The 24,842-nt window shown below is 40.4% G+C and overlaps 2 protein-coding genes across 3 annotated transcripts in view; one reads left to right on the forward strand and one right to left on the reverse strand.

The window, feature by feature from the left end:
* The window catches only part of LOC106746225 (transcription factor kayak), a 35,469-nt gene extending 30,001 nt beyond the window's left edge, over positions 1 to 5,468 (reverse strand). Inside the window, exon 1 of the mRNA XM_014622549.1 lies at positions 5,130 to 5,468. Coding sequence (XP_014478035.1) covers positions 5,130 to 5,261 — 132 coding nt within the window. The 5' untranslated portion in view covers positions 5,262 to 5,468. The remainder of the gene's footprint in view (positions 1 to 5,129) is intronic.
* Positions 5,469 to 16,793: 11,325 nt separating this feature from the next.
* LOC106746221 (TLD domain-containing protein 2) overlaps positions 16,794 to 24,842 on the forward strand; it is a 145,712-nt gene continuing 137,663 nt past the window's right edge. The window contains exon 1 of one of the 2 annotated variants that reach the window (XM_014622537.1): positions 16,794 to 17,506. In XM_014622537.1, coding sequence (XP_014478023.1) covers positions 17,487 to 17,506 — 20 coding nt within the window. In that variant the 5' untranslated portion in view covers positions 16,794 to 17,486. The remainder of the gene's footprint in view (positions 17,507 to 24,842) is intronic. The other variant, XM_014622538.1, reaches the window with a different exon arrangement.

Raw genomic sequence — 24,842 nt, forward strand, 5'->3', positions numbered from 1 at the left:
GACAGGAAAGCATCGTCAACGAAAATTAATCTACCAGTTCTCTAGAAGAAGTCTTTGGAAATAGATTTTTCAATCAATAGTGCTTTGTAAATCAATCGAAGAAAAAAATATTTTTCCGATAATAGTATGTTTACTTGTTCCGTAAGAAAGACGACGAAATATACTTACATATTTTCGTATAATTATATATTTCCGTGTAGAAAAAAATTAAAATCAAATTAAGTAGAAATAAATTATACTTTTAAAATTATTTACTTTTTAACTCATACAATAGGTAAATTTTCTATTCAAAACGGTAGATAAAAGTATCTATTGTATAAGAATAAATTCATTAACAGACAATAACAGGTAGTTTAAGCATCGCTCGCCATTAGAACCGCTAATGGATTCTAACTGTACTCGCACGTCGTTTCGCAATCTATCAGCTGCACGATGCCATATCCCGAGGGTCTAAACAGCCAGATGCATTTTCGTTCTTATACCGGCATAGATATTATTTGCATTTTATCGGTCGATTTCTCCGTACCCTACCATTAATGGAAGGAGAGATAATTAGGTGACAACAGCTGGCTCGGGAGTTGCTATCCGGCGTGAGCGTTACTGCGCAGCACTCCTGCGTGTGATTCGTGTCGCGCGCCGAGCGCGTGTGCGTGCTTACCGTATGCGTGCGTGCTTACTGCACGCGTGTTTTTAAATGGTTGAGCCGTCACGGCGGCGGCTCTTTGTAAAACAGCTGTTGGAGGCAGCCCCGAAGCCACGCCGAGCGAAATGCTAGATCAATACTACCGTCGCCTTGTTTATATGCGGGGGACATACATAGTGTGGCAAAATCGTGGGTGCGCGAAATTGTCTCTCGTTACATTTGGGATTTGTCCACACTGAAAGAGAGAGAGAGAGAGAGGTCATTGTTCTTTGCAACTTTTTGAATTCGAGTCCTTGACACGTAACGAAAGCTCCAAATTAAATTCCTTTGAAATAAATCTCGTCTCTGGAAAATTGAGCGACGAGCAATGTTGCATTATTCATTTATGCGCGTGTGTTTTAACTCTCGAAGGGGTTCAGCTTTGTTGGTTTACAGCTATAGAAAGAGCTTGGACATTTGTGCTGATAAATCTCCAACTCCGGATTCCAGAAGAGAAATAACGGTATTTTCGACTAGCTGAGGGACACCCTGTATAAAGGGGAAGACTCGCTAACATCGACCCCCGTCGATGCCGCAGAGATATCGTCCCTCGCGACGAAGAGAATTTTCTGCTTCCTGTCTGGATCTATAAATACACGTATCACGTCGACGAATAAGCCACGACTCGAGAATAGAGACTCGGATATTGTTATTATTAAATAAGTATACGTTTGACTGTTACGATGACAGTACAATTGCGATAGTGTAAATCGTAGAATTGCGATCATTACGTATCAGATATATTAATGATAGCGAACATAGAATAGAATAACTTTATTATGCTCTAGGATAAATCATGTGAGAGCAATAATTAAAATTAAGACATGATAAAGATACAGATAGTCGTCGCAAAGAAGAAAAAAAGTATGAATATAAGAAAAAAAGTATAAGAGGGAGAAGAAATGATAAAAAGGAGGATTTTTCTTACTTAATGTATCAAATTCATGTTCAATCTCGCGGAAATGTAATTTGAGGCTCGGTTGCTACCCGTTACGTTAAAAATGAAAAGCTCACGATAAATCGCAGTTTCCCATCAAGTTTCCTTCAAGAATAGATATTAAAATATTCTGTTTCGCACGTATGGATAAGTAATATGTTGTAATTGATGATGACCTACCCACGTATGCAAATAGAAATGTTACTACAAACGTATCGGGTTTCCTACGTGTCCGTGTTTAAACAACTAAATGTATTCGATGGGGCTTTTAAGGATTCGGTCGTTCGCACGTTCCGGACGATCGAGAAACACAAACAATTCGCTCGCTCAAGATCAAAGCCGCGCAGGTTCGCTCGAAAGCAGCGAGATTAATCGTCGAACCGTGCCGCGCCGATGACGAGTCATTTATAAACCGCGGCCCGATGATTCGTGGGATGAGCCGCGAGAGGAGCGGCCTGTTGACGACGATTCGCGTTTTAAAGTTCCCGCGAAGTCTCGGCCCGAGTGAACGCAAACACTCGACGCGATTTAGAGATTATTGATCTCTCTGCGGAATGGTGAATGGACGCGGTGTAGTATGAGCGATAACGCCCGATTGGATCGTTCTGTAGTGACTCGAAGTTTTATTGGCGGCACGCGTCTGCGTGTGGCATGCACCTTAAATGGACATCTATTCAGAACCGGAATGAAAGTTGTTACTTTTTATCTATGCATACGGAGGCGGTCGGTTTATCTGAGGGCTGTGCACGGGACAGGGAATATGCTCCATTAAAATATGCGGTTTAATTTATGCCGATTTAATATGCACCAATAATAATAATAATAATATTACTATTATTAATTACATTAAGATTATAATAATAATCTTAATAATACTAATCTTAATCTTAGTTTTTAGATTTTAATTGTTAATTTTAGTTTTAGAAACGTTCTAAGTCAGACTTAATTACTTTTGTGGTTTACAAAGGTCCTGATAGCGTCTGGAATAATATTAATTTAATTTGGTAAATGGATAGAGAAGGAAATAAGGCTAAAGTTTGTTATATAATTCTAAGGTTGAGTTCAGTTTACGGTTTAGTTTAAGTGGTGAAATTTATTAGATGTTTAAGATTATAAGAAAAGTTTATATAGACAGAAGTATAAAATTGTAAACAAATGGCGAACAAATTATTATAAATTATGAATTGTAAACCGGATGCCATCCTAAGCAACGACGCCGGATTAAGAAATAACAAATAAAATGATAAAAATGTTGATAAAACTATGAATGTGTATTCGGTGAACGTCGTATCCTCGCAATTTATGCAAACTATTTTTCCAGACCAGCTGACTGGGTTCTTTACAAGAATCAAAGTAAATGACAGACTCTGGTCGTTGTACCGGCAATAAAACGAGTCTGGACAATAAAGAGTGTCGCGGATATCACGCGAGAGTGACGCGATCGGCTGCCACTTATTTGCACCGTAAATCATCGGCGATCACGCGAACGATATTTTCGCACGAGTCATTCGCAGCAAGTGAAAATCGTGTTTTTCATACGAACTCGAGCGACTCAGTTTATAGCGATGACGGCACGCGCTTTGTAAATTTAGCAGCGCTCCGCTTCTAATATCCGCGGATAAAGGAGCTCCTCTTCAACGAAGTGCCGGCGCATCGCGCGGTTGACATGCGCGTTGTCTCCGACGGACCACGATTCGTTCCTTCGCGGATTATGTTTATCGATGAAGACGAGGTTATCGCGTCGGATTTTCACGTAGATCGCGAACAATTCTCGTCTAACTTCCACAACTTTAGGAATAATCGCGGGAAATCAGTCTTCGCGTAGCGCATTATCCTTTTCACAATCGTCACATGTGTATCGAATTCCGGATATTCAAGGATAATCATCAATCGAATCCGCCGATCGTAAAATCGTAACGGTCAATCGGTCAGGCTTGTCACGGTATTCTCATTACGTAATAAATGTTAATCATTGACATTCGATTCTCTACACGACCGTTTGATACGGGCGTCTCGGTGCGATCGATCAGCGCAGAGCATATAACCGTGCATATTTTATACGGTAAAAAATGAATCATCGCGGGCAGTATACGACAAACAGATCTTGTATATTACTTCGCCTAGGAATTAATATTACCGCGAAATGGCATGCATTTTCCAGACGCTCGATTGATATGCGTCATACCGTGGATATATATGGTGAGGCCACGTAACTCTTTAAGCGATTCCGACAAACATAATATGCATGCGCGATCGTACAATTATAAAATCGCTTTTGGTGGATTTGCGAGGGAGGAATAATATATTGCAATCAGACCCTCCAAGTTCGATCAGTTCTTTCAGCCTTCAGAATCGTATCTGGGATGAGAAATAGCGTAACGCAGATCGCGCATTGTCGCGTATCATTGATAATTTTTTATCGCCCAATTTATTTCGATTGATTAGTCGAATCTTAAGCTCGAATTTCTTCGCGGAACTTGACGCGAGTCGATTTATTATTCTTCGACACACAATGCGATATCTCGAATGTTTTGTCTAACCACCTTCGGTGTATTAGTAAAATAACGTAATTATCGATGATTGTATCTGTGGCTGCGACGTGTCTGTTCAAGCGTTTCGTGATATTAAATTGCCTTTTACGTCCGCGAACGAGATAAGAAAGCGCTGCAATGCATTCTCCAAACGCTACATCTACAACGGAGCATCTATCTATATAGACTGTTAATAAAACGGTAGTGTGAATTGATAAGACACAGCACCGTAGGAATTTATTTGCTATACTTTGCGCGTGGCACCTATCTATGTGTACCTACACAAATTCCTAATGCACACAATAGAAGCTCGACAATTTGCTAACGAAATGACTCTTGAATATTTTTCCCGCGCGCACAAGCTTTGTGTATTTTTCGCATTTCTATACTTTTTAGTGTGGTAATATTAAGATAATAGAAATGTATAAAATGTCGACTACGTGTATTTCGACGCAAATTTTACGGTTAAATTTTACGAATATATTTTTATGGCCGTTTCATGATGCATATATGTGGACTGCGTTCTGAATATTGATATTTTTCTGAATTTTAATATTTCTCTGAAGCAAAAAGTTTGTCTCTCATTCCATGCATTTATTTTCTTTCTTTTCGCGTATTTTAGTTTCAAAAAGTTAAAGAGCAAAACGATTTTCTCGAAGCTGTCGCAAGTTATCAGAACCGAGGAGAAACAATCGCGTGTCCACGTTCCTCCATCGTATATAAGCACGAGGCGGTCCGCCACGAGACAGCTTTCGCCACTTGTAGTAACCACGGATAACCGCTTCGGCATTAACGCATTATTGTCGCGTTAAGCGTCGTTACGTAACGCGAGCCGCGATGAGTCGTCGATCGTCGGAATTCAGCGCGACGTAATCGCCCCAACTGGTATATTCGTGAACGGACACGAGCAAGGTGCGATCGTCTCCGGGACGGTGCGACGGGAAAAAAGCAAACGATGGCTCTCTTGGCAGGTACTTACGTTGTTGGGCAGCATGGCCGGGTTTGCGATGCTGGAGAGAAAATCATGGCTGACACGGGAGCTCTGCGAGGTCCCGCTGTCGCTGGACACGCTGGAGCTGTCGTAGAGCACATCGGAGACGTCCAACTTCATGCTGCCGTTTCGTTTCGCGTGGCCGCAGAATCGGAGCAGAAAGCCGCGTTACAACCTGACCCGGACTCCCCGAGTCTCGATAACCCTCCGTGAGGTTAACGCAGACACGGCCAAGGCTGTGAGATACAGGGACGACCGGTGATTGTTCCGGGTCTTGATGATCGTACGCAGAACTAGAAGACGGCGCGCACGAATCGCATATCCCTTTGCTCGAAACTGTGTGAAACTGCGCCCGATGAGTCATACCGCGAGGGAATACCTCGTGCGCGTTCGGCAATTCGTTCGAACCACGGAGAGAGTCGAGGTCTCGCGAGCGCGACTGACGTCATGGGCTATTCCCAGCCGGCCAATCATTGCGGAGCTGCCGACCGTCGCTGCCAGTGCCGTGTACTGTGAGCGCTCGATAACGGGGGTGCTGTTGACGATATCAGGAAAGTCCACGCACTATCAGTACCCGACGCCTATAATTAGAACGGATACATAATTGAGTCACTCTCTGTATTCATTATATCCCGACCAGATGTGTTAATTATCTGAATGTTTACCAATCTGTATGTGTATAGAGAAATTAAGGCGGTACATTAATCAAACAGGTTTTCGATCTTCGCGAATCGTGCGTGACATAAGTTTGTTATACTTTGCTTATTAACAAGATATTCATTAAGAAAGGTTGGTCGGTGTGAAATTTTTTTTAAAAGTGCTCACGTAAAGTTGCTGCTTTGTTAGTTATAAGAAAAAAGTTCACAGCAATTTTGTGAAGATAAATATTGAAAGTAATATTCTAGCTATATTATAGTATATTTTTAACTTTCTCATGGGTATCAGCTAAACTTGTGGATACCTAAAAATGGAACGGGTTGCCTACGCCAGTTTGCACGGTGTGACGATGATCAAGCGTTCTTTCGGACACGCGGGAATCCGGGGAATTTCTATTATCTCCTATCATTTCATTTTCATTTTTGCAAATCATTCCCCGCGATATTTACCTCTTGCTTTCCTAAATTTCCCGCCGAAAAAGACGCTATTACCGGAAGTAGGTGAAAAAAGAATGAAAACGTTCCGTTGGGAAAAAAGACGATATCGCGGGAATCGGCGGGTAAAGCGTCTTATACATAATCCATCCGATCCGAGTTGTATCTCTATAATCTCTCTCGAGAACTTAAATTTGCATTTGCCAGCAGTTATCAGGCTTACGTCATCTCGCGAAATAATCTCGTACTCTCAGCATTCCTACGAAGGACGCGTTAAGAGGGTTATGCACGTGAGCATCGCGATTCGTTCTCGCCAGCCGACAATTGCGTCGGCGTTTTCTTTTTTAAACCAGCACAACGCACGAGTGCGCTCAAAATAATATCCCCGTGTGTCTGTCCAATGTTTATCGAACAGAGTTATCGGCGCGTGGCTTGTTGTTCCGAATTAGATACAAGTCAATATGCGACACGTTTCATCATGCCGTTCACCGACGATATTATATTAACGATCCCTTCCTTTCCTCCTTAATGTGAATTCCCAATGTTCCACTTGTGCGATCGGTCCACGTTATCCGGCTGTTGGGACGTTTCACACGAAGTTATGGGCTAGACGGGAAATTTTGCACTCGGACGTCGAGCCTCCATCGGCACCCGAATCTCTAGTTAACGGTGAAGCCGGCGTCACTGAGCGAAAATCTCGAGCGAGATCCCCGACGCGACCCGCGTTCCCGAGAATCGTCCGAATGAGTCACACTGGTCGCGTGGGCGCTGGCGACGCGAATGGGGTAGCCGGAACACATCGAACAAGACGCGTGACTCATCGATCTGATATGTCGAATATTTGCTGCTAACCTGCCGCTTAGACCTCAGGGTGGCGGAACCTGCGAGCCACCGTAAACGTCTTGCGACACGCTAGCTATACCTGACGAAATGGCCGCTAGGTAAAAAAGATAAATCGGCCTAACGCGCCGAAGTAACACGGAAAAGCAACACACACACACACAATTCGGCTCCTCATTTCTCACGTAATATTTGTATCGTATCCGCCGTATTTCCCGGATGTTCTTCGACGTAAGTAGAAGACACAGAAATATGCTTTACTTAATATCACGCGCGACATAATATACTTTAATTAAACCTCTTATCGCACACACGACAGGTGTGTACGCGTTTCGGCGTAATCACGATTCTCAAATTCGCCGGAAAGATTCAGCCAGCTGTTGATAACGAGCATCCACATATTGTGCTCAGTAATTCAAGCGTGTAAACAGTGCGTAATAGTCGCCTCGTAACCGCGCGAGAGCTTCCTACAGGTATTCGTGGCCGGGCTCTCTCGGCCACAGGTGCCACTTGAGAGCATTAAGGTAGAGGAAACGATAGGTCGAGGAGAACGTCTAGCGGGTTGCTAACCTACTCAAGGTCTCGGGAGAGCACTAGCGATGACTTTTTAAGATAGCTTTATTTTTAAATTTTATTTTTCAACGAAAATCCCGAGTTAATACAAAACAGACTCGGCAGATTCTAGGATTTATTTGTACGGTAGATGGCGTTGGTCAACAGAGAGACCTAAGGATCCTCCGCTAACCAGTTTTTTTGATATAACGTATTTTGATATAATGTAGCTATAAAGATTTTTCTTTCGGAAGAAACAGCCATAAATCATAACTGTTTTGGTTATTTTTATTCCTCTGATTTAATTCTGCGGAGAGGAGACCGTGTGTCAATTTAAGGCGTTGTAGAAGCGACTTCCAGGTACCTTCGCGACATAAAGTCTCACTAATGCGCCGATAAGATTAACGTGTTGATCTCCCTTTAGATTCCTTCGAGCGATAGTTTCGGCTTTCCCCTCCGTGCGCTCGGGGTCGCGACGATATGAAACGAGCTACCTAAAAATAAAGGCTACCTAAGCAGTGGCGGCGAGCGGCATTATGAGGCAAAGAGAGATACATCTCGTTACGGGCATGTAACGAAGCTCACGGGGCTGACATTCACCCGCTTAGCTTCGCACCATGATGAAATTCGAATAGACAGGCAGCCGTCATCCTTGAGCTAGCTTCTGCCTGCAGCCAAGGTCTCTCGTCTTAGCCGTTGCACTTAGCCTGAAACGCCGGCCGATCGGAAAAATGACGACGCTACGGAATGTCATTGCCGTTTGGTACATCGTGCGCGCATCGCAGTGCAACACGCGAGCTCGTCGAGGGAGTCAGCTGCAAAAATAGAGAGCGCGCGAACGCGAGCGTGTTTGCGAAACACACGTGGCGCGTACACGTTAAAATTTCAGTGGGAAAACTTTGCGCTCGACCGCCCGCATGCCCGCCGGAACACTGAAATCGGCGTTATCGCGATCGTCGACGGCGAAAAACTCCCCCGTTCTTTATGTTTCGGGAAATTTCGATCCCTTTCGCAACCTGTATAGTACCGTTCCTGAACAATAGTCGGGAACAATATTTTCTGTAAATGAATCTGCTGTCAGAATTTTTTTATAGTTTTATTATTCTCGTTTGTCGGATTCGAAATTGTCTTAATGATATTCCATTAGCGCGTATCTGATTACCATATTTTTCTTATATCTGAAACTTTCTATATTTTTCTCGCGAGAGCCAATCCCAGTGAGCACAAAAATCATTAATGCAACGTTATCGCAACGATATTTAATAGCTTGTAATTTGTAACGTTTTTCAATACAATTTTTAACGTTGTATCAATGTCAGTGCGATTAACTTTGGCACTTCTATATTTCTAAGAATATTTTTACAATATTTCAGCAGATCATATTATTTGGTAATATTTTTGAAATATTTTTAGAATATTGAGTGAAAACATTCAAGAGATATGCATAAAATCAACATTTCAATATGCTGATGTTGGTCTAGTATTCTTTTTTTTTACTGGGATGTTGTATCTTTGTTCGAGAGACTTCGTGAACAAAGATTTCTATCGAGCGACTACGAGCGTTTTTATCTTTGTACATTCTGGAATTGTCCGCGATCCAGATACAAAAAAATCGACATGGAAATGTTTCAACGATGAGCACGGTGGCGTAACGCGCACAACGCTCGCGGCGTTATCTTATCGACATTTGATTTGGATAAAGGAATTTCTATCGCTTCGAGCGCTTCTAATGATAATAATGAAACTGCACGGTATGACAAAGCGAAATCTACACCGATATCTTTTTTTTTGCACATTATTACATTCCGCGAAACAAATCGATCCTACGATTATATTATTTTAAATCCACGGCCATTTTAAAAATGACTATTTATCTTCTATTGATATTAATTAATTCGTTTCTAATTTGTTTGCTTAATAGTCCAATAGGTGATCAAATTTCGAAGATTTAATCGAGTTGTGAAATATACATATCCTCGTTTAAACGAGGCAATTATACTGATAGAACATTATAAAGTTATTTTTGACGTCAAACATATACTTTTTTATTTTAACCATAGAAATAGTCAGGAGAACTATTTTTCTAGTAAGTGTTATTATAGTATTAATGATAAACTTGCATGTTATTATTACTATAAAATATGTTTGATGTCGAAAATAAATATAATTTTCTTATCAGTGTAACTTAAATGAATCAGGTAATAATTAATGAAGCCTGGTCGTTGAGAGAAAGATGCAAGATTGATTAGCGCAGGCAGTGCATCAATGCAATGATCATTGCTGGTTTATCATACAGTAAAAAAATTCTATGTTAAAAATGGTTCACTGAAATTTTTATGTTACTTTAACAAGATGAATATATTAAAAGTAATATGTTAACAAAGTGAATATAGGTTAACATATATTTGTGTACTTTTTGACATGTTCCCCATGTTAAAGTAAGACGAAAATTTCAGTGGACCGTTTTTAACAGAAAATTTGTTGTACGCTCGTCTTTGTCTTACGGTGAATTTGTTCATTTACTGCGCACGATCATGTGCTGCACGTCATACTACCGGATAGAACATGTTTTTTCTACTGTTCACGTCGGCAAAATGCGCGATCAAGTCACGTGCTCGCTGATCTTGCAATATTTTCTCGGACAAAGAGGGACAAAGGAGGAAGCTAAACGATTCGCGAAGTCGAGCCGCCCGAGCGGACTCTGCTCTCGCAGCTGCCGAGAGTTGCTGAGTATTTAGCCGCAACTGCGGGACCTCACGTGAAATGACTCAACTTCAATGTTGCTCTGCGACCGAAAAAGCCACGCACGTGCGTGCGTTGGTTCATTGTGCGACGAACGCCGCAAAGAGACAAAGTGAATCGGGTTTGAGATTATGCGCGCGCGTTTTCTTTCTTATTTGCCGACAGTCGTCGCGCGGTCTGTCGGCGATTGAGCACGCGGATCAATCACTACTGGCTTTCGGAACATATTTAATTCAATCATAACGGAGAGATAAGTCGACGCATATAATTAACCCGATTTGTGGCTACGTACATTTCCATTTTGATTGTCGAAACGTATTTACGGCTTAACTTTTAATCCGCAGCGATTCTTGTGGTTGAACGCGGAAGCTTATTCGAAAAGTGAGATGATCTCGAGATATTTTTATGATTGAGGAAGAGAGATTATTTGGAAATATTCTTATGATTATATTAAAGTTCGTCGTCGTGTAAAGTATTTGCGCACGATCTGCGACGGACAAAGATCACAGATCTTAGCACGACATAGTAGGAAGAATTGTAAATTGTGCAAATCATCAGACGTAATATTACCGGCCGCTCGTAAACAGTTGAGGAGAGGAACATCCAGGCCGCCCGGGCGTCCTATTATAAATTCCGCAAAATCTACGCCCTACATGACAACACTGACGAACCGACACGCGGTTTAATGCGTTCATCATGCATGCTTTATTAGCGGGATCGGACATAGACGCAGCTTCTCGTAGACAGGAATATTAAATTATTGTCGAGAAGTATTTTACATACAATAGGGCTCGTTGTTGAAATAGCCCCTAAGACGACCATTGTTTTCTCGGCTTCGCCTCTCTTGAATAATAAGAGCGGACCCATGAAATTTCGGACGTGTCATCTTAAATTTATAATTTATAATTCTGTACTGGAGCTTCTCGGCGTTCGCATATGGGCATGTGAATAATTAGCGGTTATTTAGAATTAATTACGACTGTGTAACATTACTATAGAGCCGTCAAGATTTTATAGGAAAGACTTCATGTTATGAGTTTATGGTAGTAATTTGGTAAACACGTTACGAGATCGTTTATATAAATTTAAATTAATTACTTAAAATTAATTCCAATGGGGAAAGGTGAGATATGTATCTCGCGTATCTAACGATAAACGATCGTTAGCACTGTGGAATCACTTTGGCATCAGGTTAATCGCGAAAACCTTGAAAAATCTACATTCTTGCCTTCACTTTCAAAGGAATCGTTTTCCCAGGCTCAAACAATGTCTTTGTTCTCTTTTTCCGTCGACCGCTCGACGGCTCCATTGTCTTCCGCCTGAGGCCTTGGCGACGCGACTGCAAACCGGGTAACTCGCAATAGGTAAATAAAAACGATCATTACCATCGACGCGCAGCGCCGCAGCGGAGGCGATCATAAACGATTGCAGATTACATGTACTTCTCAATCAGTTGCGACAATAATGTTTAGATATTTCGATTCCTTATTAAATTTCGAATAAATGAGTGAAGAAAAATGTTGGTGACTCGCAATAAGGTAAATAATAACAACGATCATTTGTTTACCATCGACGCGCAGCGCCGCAGCGGAGGCGATCATAAACGATTGGAGATTACACGTACTTCTCAATCAGTTGCGACAATAATGTTTAGATATTTCGATTCCTTATTAAATTTCGAATAAATAAGTGAAGAAAAATGTTGGTAACAGTATCGAGATTCGTTTCCCATTTACCATGACTGACATGGCGACAAAAAAGTTCGATTATTGAGTGACACGGTAGGAAGGTGTATATGTAACTAAAGTGCAGTTCTGTGTTTGTGCTGGTCGAACATGTTGTGAGAACGATATTAACTTTTGTACGCGTGATACGATAAAAATGGACGATGCGACACAAAAACCAGATAACCCAAGCGATTGTTACGAACTCGTTTTTGCATAAAATTGTTTGAGTATGCCGATGCCGATTTTTTAGTTTGAATTTTATTTACTCCGCTTACAGTATGAAACACTTGCAGGCAGAAACAGTTACGCGTCTAATTTTTACTTAAGATCTCTGTCCTAAAATTTTTAGAATCTATTTTCGATGTTGCAAATACTGTTAAAAGAACAAAAATATATATGCTATTCCCGTTACTTCGAGTATTTTATTAATTCCGCAGTCTCGTATAATTCGAATGTTATGAGTACAAATTGGGAAATGTGAATCTACATGGGTTGTCGCTGTTATTACTCACATAATTATCAAGAATGTGTAACGTTTAACCGCATAGAAAATGTGTTAATAGAACATAGTTCTACCAGTATTGTGATTCAAACGTTGCGAGATAAGGCACGGTTTGTCACGTCTTACATCCCGCTTTGCTTTTCGTTAGCACATTATCGACAGATAGATAGATAAACTCATCATTCGGAGTATAATTTACTGCGTTTTATGATAGCGACAAAATTCACGAAAAAAGTACTCTAGGCGCGAACACCAACTAACAACCAACTAACAATAATATAACAACAACATTACAATTTCCCATTCAACAATATAACTGTTACATAACACGCATATATTGCATTTACATTGTTGAATAGAAAATTATAACACTGATGTTATGTTACTGTTAGTTGATGTTCACTGAAATCTGTCGTACACGAGTATTAATTATTATCACAATCAAGAACAGAACTTTACGCAAGTTAAAAGAATTTGATTCGATCAAACTTGTCCTTACTTAATGAAGTAGTAATAATTCTGATTACAGTTCGCGAAATTGGGTTCATAATTAGATCATATATATTCGCTATGATCGATATTAGAAAGGCTAATTGAATTAACTAGTTAGATGTTGAAATAATATTTAGAAACGCGTGAATATCTTGGAAAGTATACCCACACAAAAATTTAAAAAATATAGAAATTTACATATTTTATGATAAAAAATTTCAAGATGATAGAAAATTAGATGACATTAATAGTTAATTATTCGAAACATTCCATATATGACGAGTCGGTAAGTAAGTTATCAGTAAGTGTCGTCAATGTGAAACATGAATGCAAGATAGTTACCGACAGATAATTACCGACTGCAGAGACGTTTTATCGATCTATTCTTATTTCATTATGTTTCGGAATTCTTACATCTTCCCAGACAACGCAATGTCTAAAATCATAACATAAGATGTCTTAGAAACGTCTTTACGACAACTTACGTCCCAATTTGTAGACATTATGTTGTCTGGGTTTTTATACAGTAACCTCACTTTTCTGGGCCGACGGTTTTTAACGGTAGCACACAGTTAGTAACAGCAAATTTTATACATAAATACGAATAAAAGGCATAAACTTACCGGTGGTCGAAAACGTAACGAATCTTGAAGCATTTTAATTCATCAAACAAATACGAATGCACTTGCTTCATTTCCTTCATACGTCTCCATGTTTTCGATTAGACGCAACGGACACTGGTTGTGAGTGTCGGTGGGTATTGCCTTTAATCGTCTCGCACGGGTCAATCGATGTGCTAAAACGGTTGCCTGTCGTTAGGTTCGACGTCATGAACACTCGATCACGCACGGTATTCACTCTCGACGCTTGCAAAAGATACGAGAAACACGAAGTGGACCCGTGTCGTGTTCGAACCGCCGCGAAACTGCGCGAACTACTGCAGCGTGATCACGTGACCTGAGCACTGGCGTCGAGACTTCAATACTTCGAGAAACTCAATTGTTGCAATGTTCAGGCACCTTGGGAACAAGTGCAGCGCGGCAGATCACGTACGAAAGGCCGGTCCGTGTGATCCCCGAGATTTCGACTCGTCGAGGGTGAGTCTTGGGCATGTCTCATTCTCGGGAATGTCGAAAGTTTCGCGTTTATACAGCGTGATACGGTAACGTCGGATAATCGTGGAATATGAGTATTCGTAGTACATCCCGTTTTGATAGTATCGGGATTCAAGTTGTTACCGACTCACCATAGAAGTGCTTCGTGCGCGAATTATCGTCAGAAGTGTCGGAAATATCGTGTGTTGTCGATAAAATGTTGAATAGTCGCCGAAAAGATATTCTGTTCTGCGTAATGACTCGTGGACAATGCCGGTTGAGATATCCCGCGCAAATATCTCAAGTATCGTAACCGTTACAAGATGGCAGCCAGTAATAGAACGGATCGCGACGCGTATAATGCGGATTCGAAGAGACGTTCCATATTTTACGCGGTTTCGGCTCGTAAGCGAGCCTGGCGACTGAGTTTTCGTCACCGGGAGTGCCGAAAATAAGCCTCGTGCGTTTGTGGCGAAATATCGCGTATTAGTCACCGAAAGTTGATATCTCGTAGAACCGGTTGTCGGGAGTGCCGAGTGAAATGTCGCACGATCATAACGTTGCCACAATTCGGGATTCAAAACTTTATCTTTTATGACCTGCCAAAGGAGTGCCGCAGATGAATTATCGTCGGGAATGTCGAAAGTAGGTCTCGTTTATCGCGATAAAAGTTACCGTCGTGACAAAAATGAACATCTCGCAGCCATCATCGAGGAAGCATCTCGCGATTTTCGGTTTTCGAGGTAAAGATCGCAGATCTCTTTTTGCGGCATATTGCTAATCACCATTTGTACAAGAAACAGTTTTTCCTTCCAAGCAAAATTGTTCCTCGATAAAATTTCAAATATTCAGACAGCACATAATGTTTATAAAATATGTAGAAAATATGGATATTAAATATTCTGTAAATACCCAAATGGAAAAGTTAGGTATGAGAAATATTATGATGAATATTCAAAAATATGCGTGATAAATATTTTTCATGAATGATCATAACATAGTTTTACTTGAGTGAAATTATGTTTTTGTTAAGAAAAATATTCTTCCTACATTTTTTTAAATATTTATCATAATTTTTCTTATATCTGACTTTCCTGCACACTTGAATATAAAATATTTAATATATATATTAGGTCTAGTAAAAAGTAATCCATTATTTTTCCAATAGAGGACTTTACTAATCTGTATCTCGCGTTGTATAAGTCCGATCGGATTACGCCAGATGGCGTTAGAAAGATAAGATTTCGTACTAAAAAAACCTCTCAGACAGTTTTGTGATTGCTTGACTCAGTATTGTTTGAGCGCGCGTCAAAGATGGACACCAGCAAAGAGAAAATACGCCATATTTTACAGTTTTTCTTCGATGAAGGCGAAAACGCAAGCCAGGCGGCTAAAAATGTGAATAGTGTTTATGGTCCTGATACTGTAAGAGCCAATCACGCGCAATTTTGGTTTCGTCGATTCAGTTCCGGTAATTCTGATGTCAAAGATGCACCACGCTCCGGGAGGCCAATTGTCAAAAATGTTGATAAAATAATGGAAATCGTCGAGTCCGACCGTCATGTAAGCACCGTTTCATTTGCTAAGGAGCTAAACATTGCACAAAAAACCGTTTGGAACCATTTAAATGAGGCTGGATTCAAAAAGAAGCTCGATGTGTGGGTGCCACACGAGTTAACGCAAAAAAACCTCATGGATCGAATTTCCATCTGCGAATCGCTGCTGAATCGCAACAAAATCGATCCATTTCTGAAGCGGATGGTTACTGGTGATGAAAAGTGGTTCAATTACGACAACGTCAAGCGAAAACGATCGTGGTCGAATCGCGATGAGCCAGCGTAAACGGTGGCCAAGCCAGGGTTGGCGGTCAGGAAGATTTTGCTGTGTATTTGGTGGGATTAGCAGGGAATTATCTACTATGAGCTGCTCCCCTACGGCCAAACTCTTAATTCGGACCTGTACTGTCAATAATTGGACCGTCTGAAGGAAGCAATCGCCCAGAAGCGGCCAGCTTTGGCCAATAGGAGAGGAATTGTGTTCCATCAGGATAACGCCAGGCCACACTCATCGATAGTGACTCGCTAGAAGCTCCGGGAACTTGGTTGGGAGGTTCTTTTGCATCCACCTTATAGTCCGGACCTGGCACCAAGTGATTACCACCTGTTCCTGTCTATGGCGAATTTTTTTGCTGGTGAAAAATTCGCCTCAAGAGAAGGCTGTGAAAATCGATTTTCCCAATTTTTTGCCAATAGGGACGAGGGTTTCTATGAGAGAGGTATAATGAAATTACCTTCGAAATGGCAACAAGTTACCGAACAAAACGGTGCATATTTGACCTAAATCGGATCATTGTAACTATGTTAAATAAAGCCTCCAATTTGATACAAAAATAATGGATTACTTTTTACTAGACCTTATATATTTAAAATATTTTACAAATATTGGCTCGTATTCTGAACGTGCTTAGAACGATGTTAACGCACTAAAAAGTCAACTTATTAGTAGTTCTGAGTAGCTATTTTGCTATAAAAACGTATAATTATCATTTTTTCCTGACAGAGCATTGTTATTATCGCATTTATAAGCGATACTGAGAATGCTCATATCTCTTAGCGCGCTAACATCGTTGTAATACGGTTATGTGCTGTCTGGGTACCGACATGCACATGTTTCGTCGGCGCTCGTTCTCGCAGCGGCCGACAGATGTCAGCAGCGTGGCGATCTTGGCGCTCGTCAACAATCAATGATGGTTCGCGAGTCGCGAGCGGTCGCGAAGTCTCCGTAAACGCGTTTTAACCGGTGCGTAAACGTTCCCTCGATTCCCACCGAATCACCGTGACCGTTCCCGTTGTTGCGGCTCCGTCGCCCTCCAGCACCGTCGTCGTCACCGTGCGTCGCGGCCGTCACAGCATCGGCTGTTAAACCACCGTCCCGAAAAGTCCGCGAACGGTCGCGAGAAATTCCGCACGCGGCCTGCGTCCTGTCACTTTTCGCCGCCCGTCCCTTCCCCGTCCGCCCCTTCGCTCCCCTCATCCTCCCGTCTCCGTCGCATTATTCGTCGCGCGGCGTTCCGCGAGGCGCGCCGTGTGTGTCAAGCAAGCCGGCTCTATGCGACCGCGTCGCGACCTTCCCGCGTGATCGTCCTGGAGTTTCGTCGTGTCCTCGGGGAAGTAGGAACACCTCGACGCCGCCCCTCCATCATCTCTCCGTCGCCGTCCGGGGAAGCTCCGTCGTCGGGGCGTTCGCCGGAGGAGACCACCGAGAGAGTTCGAGAGGGCGACCAGCAGCAGCGCGGACGACCGGGGATGGCGGACCACGGCAAGATGTGAGTGTGTGTCTCACAGCCTTTCTCTCTGCTCTATTTGCCCTTCGTTGTATGATGCGGGTTGCCCGAGAGGCGACCGGTCGTGGCGAAGAGCTAACTCACGCTGATACAGCGCGGTCTGAATGGAAATCAAGAGCCCTGGCGCTCGATACCACGACTACTCGGGGTCTTCTCTCGGTCGACGCTAATGGTTCGTGTCAGCGCGACGTTAGGTCAACATTAACCGTTGCTTTAGTCGCAACTGATCCGCGAGTCGGTTAAGCCGTTGAGAACTACCACCTGATTCTACCTCCGTGCTGCCTTCTTTCTTTTTTTTTTAATCATGTTTCATAATGATTGTAAGATCGAAGATTGACATTGTCTATTGCTTAATTATGGTCAATTAATTTTTTCATCATGAATTAAACGTTGTTTGTGATGTAAATTTAAACTAACATGTTGACACTTCGCCTCCGTGAAAAAGTTTTTCCTTATAACGTCCAAAAATCCATAGGGATCTGAGAGGCTACATTGTGTCGGTTAATTGAGAAAATAGCAGCGCTAAGAGGATTAACTGATTCTTTGTTCTCGTTTAATTTTAGTTATAGAAAGAAGAGGAAGGTTTAGTTAAGTTGAAATTAAGTTTAGCCGACGTTGCTAAAACCAGTCTTGAAACGGACGACTTTGAAACTCGCAACGTCCTTTGGGACGCGCGTCTTGACAGCGATGGGAATGCCATGAAATTTCCGTTTGGAGATTGCGTGCGAAATATTATAGCTGACATTGCAAGCTACGTTAGTGGATTTAACTCCTTTAATTTAACGTATCCATAATGAAACGGGCGACACCTATTTCAAAGATCGCTTCGCATTCTCGCGTAAAAATGCGATTAATGCAGATAATTCGATTTTCGTCGAATTAATTTCGAAAGGGCAGAATTAATTAAAACAACTAATCGTTGAATCAATCGTCGGATTAATCGTCCATTTAATTTCGAGTACGTGGAAATTAAAATACTCGGCGGTGTGTATATAGTCTCGAAACTCTCTGCTAGTTGTCATTGGATTAACGAGTAGATTATGTGACTGTATATCGCGGTGTAAATTGTGATTCCAGATGTTTAAATGTAGACAGGCAAAATTCTGTGTCAGGAAATCTATACATGAAGTGTCTGATCAATTTCATCATATTGAAATAGAGACGCCAATTCCAGAAAACAGGAACGTTCGATCACGGCGGCTCATTCGACTCGCGTATCCGAACGGATATAAATAACGACGTCACGTATCAAATGGTTAACAGCATAAAAACAGCTTACAACAACAGGATATTACCATGTGTTCTTATGTAATACATGTTCGTATGTATCCAAAGTCGGTATAAAAATGTCGCGAATTTGTACAGGAGCTTCTTGTTGAAAGCTGGTTGAAAACTGATTTTCCGCGAGGATCACGGCCTTTTTTTACGTAGTGATCGCGAAATTATGCTTACTAGAGTGCAGTGCCGAGTACAAAAAAATCCGAACGATAGTGCGTAAAAGAAAATAGATATATAGGAATCGTTGAACTATATCGTCAATATGAAAAAAAATATTTAGACTTCTTAATCTTTTTTTGTAATAATATCAATATTAGGGAATAGTAGAAAACGGATAGATATAGAATACTACTATATACACGGAAATGTTTGACGCAAGTGCACAATGTACACCCCGAGTCTTTAATCTTTACTGCAGTCATGGCTGCATTTTACTGGCACGTACGTATGCATATTTTTGCATACGTACGCGATGATGTCGCATCCAAAGCGATACTTATGAATGTTCAATTTTCTTGGTATCCTTAACACTTGCGAATGTTGCAATTTGAGTCTCCGACATGAATAATACACTGTATGGATCCATTGATAAACATTTCTTTCACGATACTTGTAACGTGTATTAATTGTCTCGATGAAATTTTAAAATATTCGCTGTTAAATCGATATCGCGATATATATTGATATATGTAGTAAATATATCACGATTTTAAGCGTATTATTAAGCTGAATAAGATCAGCGAGATTCGTCGAATTTCGCTAATTCAATTTGTCGTCTTTTTTTCTTACTGAGTAATTAGATCAAATGATGCATTTCATCCGACAAAACGACGCGAGGTAATTAATAAGAGTTTTCGTAGAATGACACGTACGTTTTGCTCGTGTCTCGCGCGTGACTGACTCATTTAGTTTCTGCTCGTGTTAGTTCATACGAAATCAAAACGGTCATTATGTCTTGCGATGTGTATCGAATTACGTTATATATCGCGCTTCGCGGTATGGACTTTATATAGCGGTCGATATTTGGGCTAGATTCCTCGGAAGTCGTATATGGAACCGAGATATGTGTTATACAGGGTGTCTAACGATGAAATATTGAGAGCCAAGGGATGTTTCGTGTTCGATTCCTGCGTTGTGGAGGTCGGACAGTTTCTAGAAGTCCGTCATCGTGAATATATATTCGCTCGTCTCATTACAATTAATAATATAAATTCAATTTTAATCAATTCTTCTCGAATAATTATGCCCGTGAATGCTTGTGCAATATATATTTTTTTAATATTTCGTAATATATGTCACGTAATATATTTATTGATTTATTTTGTTTTATAAATATTGGAAATATTAATTCGCTTAATTCTGTTAACTTTATTCATGCAGATGCAGTTAAAACATTTCAGATTTGTTTAATGGAGAATTATATTTTTGTGTTATATATATAGCCTTCGTTCGTATATATCGTCCAATCGTAATAATTAGATATTAACTTTTTATTTATTTTTGTTTTTTTATATTTTAGTTGGCATCACATTCTCATAACTTCTACTTAAAACTTTTAAGTAAATGTTATACTAAGGTTTTCTTACTTAAAAATGTCACTTGCTGAATATTTATTTATGCAGGCATCGTCTTATATCAGAGGCGTTTTTGTTCGCGAGATCAAGTTGTCTCTCTCACAGAAATTTGCACGTGCGTACTACAAAGAGAAAATATGTCAAGATCGTTGACAAATTTAATAACTTTTTTGCTCGCGCCGCTTATCTCCATGCAGCTAACGCACGTACGTTAATTATGAGCGCCATTTTATTCCTGCTATCGCTTATCAGTGAATTTTAGGATGTACCACAGTTCCTCTCCTGACGATAATTCCGAATTTGGCACATTGTGAGAGATATCAGAGTAGCTCGAGTTACAAATTATTCGATTTAGGCATAAATCGGCACGCCGATAAATACACTGATATAGAACATATTAAAACTGTGATCAGAATAAGCACGATCCGGCTCTTGTTTCATATTTCGACGTAATTAACAATTCACCCTTTATACTAGCGAGTATCAATTTCGCGAACAATTTTTAGTGAAAGTAATTCGGTCTCGCACAGAATTCTTCATCGAGTCGAATCTACGCTCAAAGAAATTTTGAATGGAGGATTCTCTATCTTGGAGTTTCAGCATTGTCCAGCATGTGCTGCACATTGTACTTCTTATCTGAATTATTACGCCGTCTCTGCATGTCGGTCTGCATGCACCGACGGCGTGAACAGAAGGCACAGACACGGACTTTATGGATATTTAAATATATCCGTAGCACGCGATCGCGCGTACTGCTCGCGCGCCTGTGCGTCAAGCGGAGATACATGCTAATGAATATTTTGTTGCTTAGCTACATTCATTGAAATAATTGTTTCAGGCATATGGTAACGAGGTAATGTACATCACATACATTGCCCATGCGCGATCTCTAAATTATGCAATTTTTAATTAGGAGCAACGATGAAATTTTGTGCACAGGAGCGTTTATTTCATACATTTGATGTAGGCAGAGAAAAGAGAAGTTAGAAGGAGCTTTTTTGGTATAATTATCAGCGAGTCAGTGGTGCTTGAATTATAATTTCATTTGATATCTGCGTTCACAATTCTATCAGAATTGCAACAACGGAGGAGAGGATCATCATTCATGCTGAATAAATTTAACAAGAAATTATTTTCTATAAAACAAGCTGTAAGAAAAAACTAACGATTTTGATTCTAAATTTTGTCGAAATTGAAAAAAATCAATGTGAAATCCCGAGATATTATATAAGCTATTATTCTACCTTAAGATGCTATAAATAATTACTGACTGTCATTTTTTTCATGTTGAGTCTTACAAGAAAATTTATTTAAAAATTATTTAACATTTTCCGTTATCTCGTAATATTAAAAAATTTCGACTTGGATATTTTCTTATTCACAATAAATTTGTCAAATGTTCGTTAAAATTGGAAATATCATGCATAATTTCACTCATCTGGAGATATAAGATGTATCGCTGCCCGTGTGCCTTCATCATGGCTCCTCAATTCAGCATTCTGTTCCCCGTTACTTCGTTGTGGCACACCGGTTATTCGCTTGTGGCACTGACATTGATGCTAGCACTGACACTCGCGTAAATAAATACGACGATTCGGTCGGAGAAGTGCGATTAATACGATGTCAACGTGAGAATTCAATTCAATATTTTAAGAATTAACGAAATATTTGTATTACCCGACGGGGACTATGCTCTATGGAAATGCGCGTCGCTCGCCTGTTATTGAAATGAGTATATTGAAACAATGGGAAAAAGGGCTGCGTTATCTCGCATTGATCGCCAGCTGATGTATCGCCCCACCACTGAATGGCCGGCCAATCCAAATATTGTTTGACCTTCAAGGCAGTCAAACACACTCTCATGCGTCGCATACTTTTCCGAGTGTTTCCATTTCGTTGCGAGTCAGCAGGCAATCCGTATACCACGATGTGTCAGTGTGTTATCATTTTCGTCGGGCGATTAAAATATTTTGTCGACTCTCGAAATATGTAATTGAGCTGTCGTCGGTATCACGTTCTTTAACACAGTTTTTCCTATAGAGTCATATCGACGCGAGTGTCAATGCTACGATAAAGTAATTAGAAACGCGATGTTGGAGCGGGAAGCTCGGACGGAGAACAAGGACAATGATATATCAAATATTTCCAGGTGCACGGAATTATTTATTATACGTATTAATGATTTTAACGGACACTTGACTGAGAATATGCAGATATTAGGTTGGTGCATATGAAATGTCGGATTCTTAAGTGATTGTATAAAACTGTATATCTTTCTTCAAAAGCTGTTTATTCAATCAAAGTATGCTCCATTCGCTTCAATACACTTCTCCCAACGAGATTTTAAAGCGTAGATGCCTGTCTTAAAAAAATTTTGGTCTTTAGAATTAATAAACTCTGATATCGAGTTTTTTAGACTGTCTTCATTTTCATGGTGTTTGCCTCTTAAAAACAGCTCTAAATGCTTGAAAAAATGAAAATCGGTCGGCGAGAGATCCGGTGAATATGGTGGATGCTGCAAAACTTCATATTCCAGTTCGTTCAGTTTCGCAATTGTTTTGTGCGATGTGTGCGGCCGAGCGTTGTCATGGAGCAGTAGCGGGCCATGCCGATTCACAAGCGATGGGAGTACAATTTGGTGTCTCAATATCGTTGTATGGTCAACTTTCATCCTGATAGCAAGTTCCCTCGTGGATACGGCTGGATCCGCTTCCACTAGAGCCTTCAGGTCATCATTATTCACAGACGTTTTGGGTCTTCCGCGCGGCTCATTTTGCAGTGAAAAATCGCCAGTCCGAAATTTTTCGAACCAACGCTGCACTTTCCGATTGTTAACCGTATTCTCCCCAAACGCTTGGTTTATGTTGCGTGCAGCTTTTGCAGCACTATTACCAAGTTTGTACTCATATAAGAAAATGACGCGAATGTCGGCAGAATTCATATCGGTAATAAACTCAAAAGAAATAAAAAAGGGAAGACCTTCGAGAAAACCTATTTTGTTGAAATGAGTCTCTGGCAATGGACAATACGAGTATGAATGAGGTTATGCCAAATACAAAAGTATAACGAAAACAGGGAGGAAAACGTCCGCATGTAAAGAGAATGCGACATTTCATACGCACCAACCTAATATTTCGAGTCAACATTTAAGCCGGCATTCGTAGTCGTTTGACAAATAATTATAGCTCAGTGAATTTTTGGTTAGTCGCCAATTTGTATATCTGTTCTTATTTCGTGTAACAAGAAATATTAATCAAAATAGCCGAATAATAGTTTACGAATTCGTAATTAATTATGCTTTAAGTATAAATATCGTAAATATAAAAATCGTAAATTATTTACAACTATGAATACTGGCCTTTAAAATTTAGCGTGTCTTGCAAGTATTGATTTTCGCATTTAGTAATGTTCTTTGGACTATGAGTCTAAGTCTAATTTACATTTGCCAATATCTTATTTTAACCCTGACATTACAACCCTATGTCTCCCAGACATATACATGCGTAATTTCTTCCACTTCCTCTCTCTCTAGCGACTATGATCGCTGACTCACGCGTGTATTTCTCCGTTAATCAATTGGCTTAAAAATTACATCGGTAGCGGACCTAACAAAATTGTCTGAGAAGAATGAGTAGCTTCATTTGAAAACTTACTATGTCTCTGAGACGTAGGATATTACTTTTACGTAAATTCTTATATGTAGAATATTATTTTTATCTGATAGACAAAAATCAGACCAAAATATTCAATATATGTGTTATTGTATGACTTCAAAGAAATGAGATATATATACACATATAAATTAAAAAAATGCAAACTATGCACTGAAATTATGAAAAAAATAAAAGGGAAGAGAACAATAATTATATCGTTTAGTAAGAGATTCATTAATTCTTAAATCAATTTTTTGATAATATGCGCCTAATAGACGATGTTTCTTAATCACCAAAAATTAGGGTCATAGCATCAAGGTTAACCAAAATTTCGACTCTGATATTCGGAGAAAAAATTGACGTATGTACCGTTATGATCATATAATAATTAGGTCTGGAGAGATATTTTTCATTTCGTCGAGTTCAAATTTCTATATCTTGAGGGTACCAAAACGATATCTTCATGTTTCACTCACGATGATAAAACTGCGAAAACTCATGTAAAGTCTACTTTTCCGTATCCGTAGCGTCAAGAGTTGAGGTTATCAGGGGAGGGAAATTGTGCCGGTTTCTACGGCACGTTAATGTCGCATTCGATCGACAAATGATCCGAGGACAAATGCCTTTCTATCGTCTGAGTGACGTGGATCGATACGTGGGATCGAGCGTAAGCGATTTTTCATTACGCGTCATTCCGCTTGATTTATGCAGGCGTGCATTGCATGTGTGCATCGTACATAGTACCGACGGTGTGTAACAGTTATTAATGCTAGGTTACTGGAACCGACCTAACCCGAACGGTCGCTGCGATGG

The sequence above is a fragment of the Dinoponera quadriceps genome, unplaced genomic scaffold (assembly GCF_001313825.1).
Source record: "Dinoponera quadriceps isolate SergipeBrazil2010 unplaced genomic scaffold, ASM131382v1 scaffold566, whole genome shotgun sequence".
Taxonomy (NCBI): Eukaryota; Metazoa; Arthropoda; class Insecta; order Hymenoptera; family Formicidae; genus Dinoponera; species Dinoponera quadriceps.